The 10,996-nt window shown below is 35.2% G+C and overlaps 1 protein-coding gene across 2 annotated transcripts in view; it reads left to right on the top strand.

Moving 5' to 3' along the window:
- Positions 1–10,996, top strand: part of NF1 (neurofibromin 1) — a 210,654-nt gene that overhangs the window by 84,346 nt on the left and 115,312 nt on the right. For both annotated transcript variants that reach the window (XM_015599200.2, XM_006924984.3), the window contains exons 21-27: positions 5,847–6,287; positions 6,658–6,797; positions 7,059–7,181; positions 7,630–7,713; positions 8,416–8,532; positions 9,117–9,298; positions 9,416–9,627. In XM_015599200.2, coding sequence (XP_015454686.1) covers positions 5,847–6,287; positions 6,658–6,797; positions 7,059–7,181; positions 7,630–7,713; positions 8,416–8,532; positions 9,117–9,298; positions 9,416–9,627 — 1,299 coding nt within the window. The remainder of the gene's footprint in view (positions 1–5,846; positions 6,288–6,657; positions 6,798–7,058; positions 7,182–7,629; positions 7,714–8,415; positions 8,533–9,116; positions 9,299–9,415; positions 9,628–10,996) is intronic.

Below are 10,996 nucleotides of genomic sequence, written 5' to 3'. Positions count from 1 at the left end.
GTAGGGCTCTAAGTGCAATACGTTGATTTGTTGTTGTCTTTGCTTAGGAAGAGCAGCACTTCAGAAAAGAGTGATGGCACTTCTAAGGCGCATTGAACATCCCACTGCAGGAAACACTGAGGTATGCCCTTAGCAACAGAAGCATCCTTCCCCTGCCTCACCCTTAATTTTAGAAGCCTCATGTTATGTGTATATGGCCAGGAACAGCTTTTGAAGCAAATCTAAGATATGTGTATATTACAAGTAGAATATTATATTTATGATATGCATCAAGTTTGAGACCTGTCTATTGCTACTTAATTTTTAGCTCTAGGTTTAAGTTGCTTTCAAGTGGTAATTATCTTCATTTTAGGCTTGGGAAGATACGCATGCAAAGTGGGAACAAGCTACAAAACTAATCCTCAACTATCCAAAGGCCAAAATGGAAGATGGCCAGGTGAGTTTGTAAAGTTGCTTTTTGTCTGTTAATTGATCTGTTAAACATATGTACTTCACTTCAGTAATCTTTTGTGAGTTACTCTTTTTTAATAAGCATATAGTTGTTTTAAGACTGACATTTAGCTGTGATTCATCTAAATCTACCCTGTATAATATAGTAGCCACTAGTTACATGTGCCTACCTAAATTTAAATTAAAATTTAACTTAAATTAATTAAAATTAAATACAGTTAAAATTTGGTTTCTCAGTCAAATAGCAGCCGCATTTTAAAGGCTTAGTAGCAACATATGGCAATTGGCTACCATATTGGACAGCACAGATATAAAATGTTTCAGTCATTGCAGAAATATTGGACAGCACTGAACTAGATCTGATTTGTGGTAGAGACTATTCTTTTACCTAAACTCCTTCTTTCTCTTTCTCCATCATGATATTTCATAGAATTTTCAGGAAACAGGCAAAAAAGGAAGAGAAAAATAAATTTAAATTGAAGCAATATATTTTACTGTTTCATTAGGTATTCTAATTAAGAGATCTGGTGGGCAGACAATTGAACCTATAGGTTAAATGAAATTTTAAAACTTGGACATTTCATTCATCAGCTGTTATCATCTATTATCCTAGATATTAACAATTAATTGGTATTTGTGCATATTTGATTTGTAATGGCCATTTTGCTCTCATTATTAGGTGTTTTAGACAACGTGGTTAGTCTCCTATTGCTTTTTCCTTGTCATGCTTAATTAGAACAAGAAAAAGATGTTATGTTTTTGTGAAGCAAAAATATGTACCTACTGTCATTATTTGAAGATGACACATGGCTTTAAGTGAAAGCATTTTTCTTGTTAACTGTTTTAATGAGATATAATTCACATACCATACAATTCACCCATTTAAAATGTACAATTCAGTGGTTTTTAGTACAGTTATAGAGTTGTACAACCATCACCACAGTTTTAAAAACCTTATAACCTTTAGCTATCATTCTCCTTCCCCCCAGTCTCACCCTCCCACCCCAGGTCATGACAACTACTAATCTACTTCCTGTTTCTATACACTTGCCTATTTTAGACGTTTCACGTAAATGGAATCATTCGCTGTGTGGTCTCTTGTGACTGGTTTCTTTCATTTGGCATAGTGTAGGCAAGGTTTATTTGTGTGAATCACTGCTTTTTAAAAGAAAATTGATGTTCTAAGTTGATTATATTAGTCTATGACAAAAAAATCAGTGGCTTTTTAAAAATGTATGTAATAAAGTTTGAATTTTTTTACTTTTTTTCATCTTTCACATAGTTTTTTCTTTAAGTATACTAGCATACTTACAAAAATATGTATAAGTCTAAGTGACAGTTCAAAACATTAGGGAGTGAACATACTTGTGCAAACCAGCACCCATATCGAGAAATAAATCATTATCGGCATACCAGAAACCTTCCTTGTGCCTTCGTCAGTCATTATTTTGAATAGTGCTGCTATGAATATTCTTGAATGTGTCTTTTGGTGACCATCTGGATGCATTTTTGTGAGGCACATACTTAGCAGTGGAATTGCTGGGTCACAGGGTATGAAGATGCACGTATAGGGAATGTAAATTAATACAACCACTTAAAAACCTGGTGGTTTCACAAAGACTTCCAAAGACAATAACATTTTTAAATTAACTTATAATACCTATGTAAATTTCTTTTTAAAGAATATATGCCAAATAGGGCTATTGATCCACTAACAGAGGTTAATTGGTGGTTTTTAAACCTGCGTGAACAAGCAGTTTTTCTTTTGTAATTGTTCAAATTATTGCCCTTTAAAGCCCAAAAGTAGAAATTAAAATGTTAAATTTTTCTAATTCAATTAGGTAAAAAAATATTTTGAAGCACTTAAATATTCAGTAAAATTCGACATTTATTTTAGGCCTAGGCAAAGGTAAGCTGAAAGCATTAATATAATATAATATACTCAGTTAATAACTGAATTCACTAACATCAGAAAATGCAACAACGTCATCAAAGCAGTGTAAGACAGGGGAAACCTGAAATTATACCAGTGGAATGGAACTGAAAATCAAGAAACTTGTGGTAATCATTTGAGCCCCAATAAGAAATATGTTAATATGGCAGAATTAAACCTAATTCTTTATGTAATACAGAAGTCTTAGACACAAAAGATCCACCCAGATGGAAGAAGAATGGCATTATTAATGTTTATGTTTCAGCTTAAATTTAACTTATTTAGCTTTCTTTATATTTAACACATTCAAGAACATTTAATTATAATTTGAAAATAGTAATCACCACTCTGTCCCCAGAATCAAGAAGAAGATAAGAATTATTCTGTTGAAGAGTGCTAAAATGTGCTGGGAGGTGGGGGGAGGGGGGAACCAAGACTGAATGATAAACTATGAACCCTGTGAAGGAAAAGTCTTTAAACCTAATGCGAGAACCATAATTACTAAAAATAGTTGGTAATGGTACATTAAACACCATAAGTCTATCATACCTAGTCAATAAGAATACACAAAATGAACTTTGACTACTGCATGAAAATTTTTTAAATTTCTATTTGCCTGTTTTCTAAATTTTGAATCTCATTAGAATCTGTCTATAAAACAACATACTAAGAAACAGAGAAATTTCTTTACTTCATTTATTAGTCCTTCAGAAAGATTAACTGCATCATCATTTTGGACTGTATCCCAACAAAATGTTTCCTTTCTTGCAGATGTTATCCAAATTAATGTCTGTCACATCATTACTGTTGAATTGATGTTTATGAACTGCAGGTTTTTGACTAAGATGTTCATGGTAAATAGATGCTAAATTGGGAAGATGTTAGAGATGAGATGTTAACTTTGCATGTGAATCTAAACTAGCTCTTCTTCACACCCAGATCTTCACCATCGAAATCAGTCATTTTTTTTTTTTTTTGCTAATTTTGCATTGACCTGAGAGCTATTGCAACTGACATCATTTGCACTTAACGTATGATCAACCATATGTTCATCATAATGGTGATGATGGTGATGGTGATGGTGATGGCGATGGTGATGCTGATGCTGATGCCGATACTGTGGACAGAAAAACTGCTGGCAATTAAATAATTTATTTCCAGTGGTCTCCTCAAGAAAATCCCCAGTGCATGTAATAGGAATTCCTGAGTTGCTTGTGCTATATGAGCAGCATTTATTTCCCTTGAAATATCATGTCTGGGTCTTTAGAGTGTGAACAGGCATCTAGTTTTTGTATTTGGTTATCTACCAATGGCATTGACTCAGTGTTAAAAACCAGATTCTTTCCTGTTCTATTGCTTGTCCCACTTCTTTCCGATGGGACATTAATCCTCCAAGCAAAAGCTTGCTTAACTTTCTAACTTGCTGTTCTGATGATCTGTACCACAACTGCTTTTAGGAGGATTATGACTCTGATCATCACCTTCACTTTTTTTAAGGGCTCAGTATCTGCAGTGTCTTCTGACTATAGACTCCCACCTGATTTGCTTGCATGACTAGAATTTACCTCATTTCTAGATCCATCACTATGCCCACTACTGCTAATGACCACTGCATCCATCTTCATTGCTGTTGGTAGTTTCACCAGAGCTTCCCTGCATGATTCCTCTGTGTCTGAAAGTTGCTGTTGCACGTTTGGATCTATTAATAAGTTGCTCATCCATTTCAGTGCCACTACCTCCACTTTGGTGGGTATCACTATTATCACTGCTTTGAGGACTAGCTGCAGGTGACCAAGGACATGGAACAGCTCTAAGCTCTTCTTGCTTTTCTTATTTCCAATAGGAAGATTAATATAAAGATGCAAAATAACTCTATAATAGATAGCTGAACCTTAGCTGCTAGCGTAGTATTCCATAGTACTTTAACTAACATCGAGGCCAAGTATAATGTCTGTTCAGTATGAACACTTGGCTCAAGAACTGAGATAAGATTAAGGAGATGTCTAAGTGGTATTGGATCCAAATTCTTGATGAGTGAAAGAACTAAGCCATGCCTTTACTGACTACAGTGTTTCAACTGTGCTGCAGCCCAAACATAGTCAATATGCTGATTATTCAGTCACCCTTCTGCTGCCAAAAAATTCATAACCACTCGGCACTGCTTGATAATGTCATCATGTAAATTTGGTCCAAATATGTGCTCTACCACATTGTGGCTTCTAAGCCAGTCTGCAAGTTCTTTTGCAATGGACGTTTCTGCTGATACTAATGATTCATTATTGCACATATCATTGAAGGTGTGAAGTTGATTTGTTATCTGACTTCGTCCAGCTAGCCTTATGGTTAAAATAGGTGACATTAAGTACCTAATGCAGGATCCTGGCTTTCTTTATTAAAGCACAATATATCCAATGTGTCCCACCTGAAGTCAGCCATGTTGAAAGCCACATTCTATCTTAACTCATGATCAGAGAGCTTGCATAAGTATTTGATCACATAGGTCCTAAAAGGGATAATGTGCTGCTGCATGACAGCAGGGATATGTAGCCATATTCTAATGTTAGATAAAACTATAATAAATGCATGTGATATAAGAAATGGCAGTTTCAGGAGTTCTGTAATCAAAGCAGTCCTTGAGAGAAAGGCCATTTTTCCTACAGAACAAACATATATAATGAAGCAAATGCAATGGTATATCATATCACAGAATGTTCCTAATATGTTGCTTTCTTGGGTTGAGATATTCTCTATAGTAGGATGAGTATTCTTGTAAGCAGCATATAAGGGAAATTGAATTTGAAAAAAATTTGCCACACAGAATAAGAGTTTTTCCCTCTTATCTGTATTCCATAAACTGAAAGGATCAAAACTCTGAAGATTCCTCCTTAGTCAGATTCCGAGTTCTTATAGAGTTTGATTTTTTCCTATTGATTTTTATCTTCCTGTACTTCTTTCATTACACTCCCTTTTGTGTGGTTCTTCTACATGATTACTCTCATCTTGCCATGTGGAATTTTTGTTAGTAGTACAGTGTTTACAAAGCTGGTCCCAGAGCATTTGGACCTGGGCAGTCACTAAGTTAATAAGTGCACACACTACTTGGTTAAAAATCTCCAAATGCTTATTTTCCTCGAAATAGCATAGACATTGCTTTTGTGTCCAGAAATTGATATAAACTAATATTTTAGGAGTACGTTCCTCCCTGAGCTGCAGTCCGTCACTACCGGCTATATCTGATACTGCACCTCTGTTTATTGCTACCCTGAGTTCTGTAAGGCTCATCTTCCCTCAAGAAGTAAGGTGTACCTTGACGTAACTAGAAATGGAAGAATGAAGAGTTGAATTTTTTAAGTGTAAAAAATGTTTATTTGTCATGGAAGAAATATTGGCTAAAAAGCCATTTGTCAAGTCTCTCAATCAATTTAAGTTAAATTCATGCTTACCATGAAAATTTTGTATTTAGGCTGCTGAAAGCCTTCACAAGACCATTGTTAAGAGGCGAATGTCTCATGTGAGTGGAGGAGGATCCATAGATTTGTCTGACACGGACTCCCTACAGGAATGGATCAACATGACTGGCTTCCTTTGTGCCCTTGGGGGAGTGTGCCTGCAGCAAAGAAGCAATTCTGGCCTGGCAACCTATAGCCCACCCATGGGCCCAGTCAGTGAACGCAAGGGTTCCATGATTTCTGTGATGTCCTCAGAGGGAAATGCAGATACACCTGTCAGCAAATTTATGGATCGGCTGCTGTCCTTAATGGTGTGCAACCATGAGAAAGTGGGAGTTCAAATACGGACCAATGTGAAGGATCTGGTGGGTCTAGAATTGAGTCCTGCTCTTTATCCAATGCTATTTAACAAATTGAAGAATACCATCAGCAAGTTTTTTGACTCTCAAGGACAGGTAAAGTGTATTCTGCTTTATTTTTCACCCTTCCCTATGAACAGAGTAGCTTGTTTGAAATAATGAAGACTTTTTCTTTTAGATTATTGAGATACTGACATGACCATTCACTCACAATTTTTTTAAAATAGACAAAAAATTGCTGAGAGAAGAATCATTCAATGGGATCAGTTTGCTTTTTTGGAACTAGTGTATAGGCATGCCTGGGATTATGAATGTCTTTGGTATGGGTGTCTTTGTATCTATGTGCCAATTTCAGTATATGTCTGTAGGTGCATTTCTGCATATATATACATTCAGATAGGGCAACTTCATCTCTCTGGTCTGTCGGCTGTGCATTGATTTCATTTGTATTTTGTCCTTTGTGTAGGTTTTATTGACTGACACCAATACTCAATTTGTAGAGCAAACCATAGCTATAATGAAGAATTTACTAGATAATCATACCGAAGGCAGCTCCGAACATCTGGGGCAAGCTAGCATTGAAACAATGATGTTAAATTTGGTCAGGTAAGCATTCTACTGAAGTGTAGCAGAAACACATTGGTATTAGTAATTATTAATGAAGTTATTTGCTATCCTTTGTTGCACCCAAATTGGGGTGTGACAGTAAGGTAACCAGAAGTTATGTTTGTTCTCATATTAATAAAATAAAAAACTTGCAGTTTTTATAGTTACATTTAATCATTTTACTTAGAGATTAAAACATTTATAAAACCTTCTCTTTTGTTTATATCTGATAATTTTTTGAATATTTCTGCGTCTAAATAGATATGTTCGTGTACTTGGGAATATGGTCCATGCAATTCAAATAAAAACGAAACTATGTCAATTAGTTGAGGTAATGATGGCAAGGAGAGATGACCTCTCATTTTGTCAAGAAATGAAATTTAGGTAAGTTTTTAAAAGAACAAAGTATGGTCTTCTAAATCTTATTATGTTAATGAAGTACAGAAAAATAGATACCTGGTTATCATGGGAAGTGGTGGGAGGAGAGGTGGGAAAGGAGCGTTTTACCTGTTTGCTTTCTCTTCATGTCTTTTCAAATTTCCCAAAGCTTTGTGCCTGTGATAGCACTCCCTTTTTCTAAAATTATGATGTACTTGAACTAAGAATTTGATTCGGTTTCCAAACTGATAACCATAACTAAGGACTGACGTGGAAGATCAGTATCCAAGTTGCCTGTGTATATCTCCTTCTGTTAGATTTGTGATAGCAATATCTCTTTTATAAAATTGTTGTGTTGCCTAGATGACTTGGCACATTGTGTGCACTATTTAAAAAGGTGTATGTGTGACTTTAAAAAAAAAATGCTATTTTCCTTTTCTCTGCTATTCTATAGGAATAAGATGGTTGAATACTTGACAGACTGGGTTATGGGAACATCAAACCAAGCTGCGGATGATGATGTAAAATGTCTAACGAGGTAAAAAAGAGAATGACCCTTAAGTATTAGCAGATTTACTTTGGCTGTTAATACTACTGCATTATAACTATTACATATATATTTTATGTATATTGAAATTGTTTTTCTGGATATCGAGCTTTTGCATTTGAATTAGGTAAAGATATTAATCTTTACTTTTTTTGTGAGAGTGTGTTAAGTTTAGAAAGTTAATGTCTATTTAGGAAGTATACAATTATTGTATACAGTTATTGGAAAATTATATAAAACCTTATATTGTATTTTGTGATTATATAGATAAAAGTATTATTCAAAAAACTTAATTATTTTGAGTCATTCTAAAAAGTAATTGCTTAAGTTTGCTCTAATGATAAATATTTATTGCCACATATTAGAAAATAATTAAATGCCATGAACTACTTAATAACTATTCACATATATTTCTTTACCTAGGCTTACTTTTGTAGTGCATGTTTTTGATTTAAAGTAGTCATTTTGCCAAGATTACTTTGAAGAAAGTTATTATCATCCTCTCTTCAGCTTGAAATGTTTTTGCATTTTGGGATCTGCATATTAACTCAAATTATTTAGGTTGTCCTAATAATTTATTTAATGAAATAGGTAGTTCCTAAAGTTTGTGTCTTTTAGGAAGAAGGTTATTTGATGGGAAGGTGGAGTTGAAGAACCTGAAATATTTATGGTCTTTAAATATTTTTTCTTCAGAGATTTGGACCAGGCAAGCATGGAAGCAGTAGTTTCACTCCTGGCTGGTCTCCCGCTGCAGCCTGAGGAAGGAGATGGTGTGGAATTAATGGAAGCCAAATCACAGTTATTTCTTAAGTAAATTTCAGTCACCAAAAACAGAAAGCAAAAACCAGAGTCCCACACACAACAAAACAAAATATAATCAAAATTGTAAATGCTTATATTTCGAAAATGGACATCACTGCTTTGGTGTAATGGCCATCGGCTGCTGTCTCATAAAATATAACATATGCGTGAAGCAATATTCCTTATCATAGGAGTGGGACAGGAAAACAACTGGTTTTTAAAGAAAGTAATCTGATCAGTGAATTTTTATTGACGATATATAAGCCAGGTTGCATTAAGGCAACGTAACCCAGATCACCTATTTGGACCACTAATTTTATATGCTGAACATTAAAAGTGATACATTTATCAGGAAACATTGCATCAATGTGATGTTTATGTTATGAAATATGTACTGAGCTTTGTCAGGATAAAATCATATTCAACACAGCATACTTTGTAATGACCCACGCTGGCCGATTACCCTAAGACTGGAGAGAAGCAGATAAACATGGCCACTCATTTGATGCGCATATGATGGTTTCAGAATGTCTGATTAGCTTTCTGGTTGATGTGCCCTTCACTGTGTAAGGGTCAGTCTTTTTATTTCTCAGGTATTTCACATTGTTTATGAACCTTTTGAATGACTGTAGTGAAGTTGAAGATGAAAATGCACAAACAGGTGGCAGGAAACGTGGCATGTCTCGGAGGCTGGCATCATTGAGGCACTGTACGGTCCTTGCAATGTCAAACTTACTCAATGCTAACGTGGACAGTGGCCTCATGCACTCCATAGGTGAGATAAAATGAGAGCTTCATATAGAAATTTAAAACTTAGAGATTGGCATGTGTGACCAGTAAAATTACTTCAGCAAGGCCTGTTAGTAAATTTACATCTATCTGTTCATGTCAGGTTTAGGTTATCACAAAGATCTCCAGACAAGAGCCACATTTATGGAAGTTCTGACAAAAATCCTCCAGCAAGGCACAGAATTTGACACACTTGCAGAAACGGTGTTGGCAGATCGGTTTGAGAGACTGGTGGAATTGGTCACGATGATGGGTGATCAGGGAGAACTTCCTATAGCTATGGCTCTGGCCAATGTGGTCCCTTGTTCTCAGTGGGTAAGTTCATTGAGTAAGTAGGAAAGAAGAGTGTCTGGTGCATAGCAGATGGTTCAAATTTTATTCGTTCAATAAGTGTTTTATTGAATGAATTGCTAAAACTTTAGAGCTGGAAGAAACTTCAGATATTATTTGAGTGATTTTCAGCTGTGGGGAAGTGGTTGGACCTTCTCGACCTCAGTAATATTCTTACCTTAAGTATGAGGATCTTATTCTTCATGCTTAAAATAAAACTCAAACTTCTTACCTGTCCCACTGAAAAATTCCATTTAAACACTGATCAGAAGAAAATTAAAACCACTGATCTGGTCTGGTGCCCTCATATACTAAATGAGATACTTGGGGTTAAATCTCATGTTTAGTTGTTAGTAATGCTATAGAACTAGAATTCAAGGCTTGTGCCTGTTGACGATCTTCAATTCATAACTTTTTTCTATAATGCATTGTACAGTTTTTTAAAATTTTAAGCACTCTATGTTTGAAATTAAGATGTTTCTTGTTTTAAACACTGAAGACATAATATGGCTCTTTTTTTAGCTCTTAATAAAAAATTTCCTAAAACTATGCCATTCTTAATAATAAATGCTAAAAATTTAGTAAGGATTGTCCCTTTCTCTGTTAAAAAGCTAGTCAGTTTATATTATACCAAAAAATGATTTTATTTTAGTAAATTATACCTAATAAGATAATGTGTTGTTACCTGTAGATTTATTTATGCTTAAACACTGTAGGATCTTTTTCCTCATACTTAAATTAAAATTCTAACTCTGGCCTATGGGGCTTTACCCAATCTGGACCCTGCCTCATTTCTGACATCATCTTATGCCATTTTCCTTCTTGTTCACCAAATTTAAACCACACTGGCCATCAGACATGTTAGGGTTATTTCCACCCTAGAGCGCCCTTACTGCTGCCACCTCTACCACCTGGAACGCTTCTTCCCTGATCTCACATGGCCAACTTCTTGTTCAGGTTTCAGTTCAGATGTCACTTTCTTAGTGAGGTCTTTTCTGGCTATGCAATCAAAACCACACCCACATTCATTCTGTCACATTATCTTGTTATATTTTCTTAGCATTTATTCACTATGTGAAATTATCATCTTTATTTGATTATTTATTCTCATTCTACCAGAATGTGAGCTCCATGAGAGCAGAGAACTTGTCTCCTGGTTCTCTTTAAATTTCTTCCCAGAATATGGGGTTAAACAGTGATTTACTATCACATCATTTTTCTTGAGTATACCAAAAAAATATTGTACTATGAGAAATCATGAGGGCAATCATTTAGGTACTAGATGGAAATTAGCCTCCCACCCCTGCTTTGTACATAAATCTTGCTAATCTCTTGGTTCCGAATGCACAGCCCC

This window comes from Pteropus alecto, unplaced genomic scaffold, assembly GCF_000325575.1.
Source record: "Pteropus alecto unplaced genomic scaffold, ASM32557v1 scaffold98, whole genome shotgun sequence".
NCBI classification, from domain to species: Eukaryota; Metazoa; Chordata; class Mammalia; order Chiroptera; family Pteropodidae; genus Pteropus; species Pteropus alecto.
Note: the sequence above shows the minus strand (reverse complement) of the source record. Positions and strands in the feature narration are given on the sequence as shown.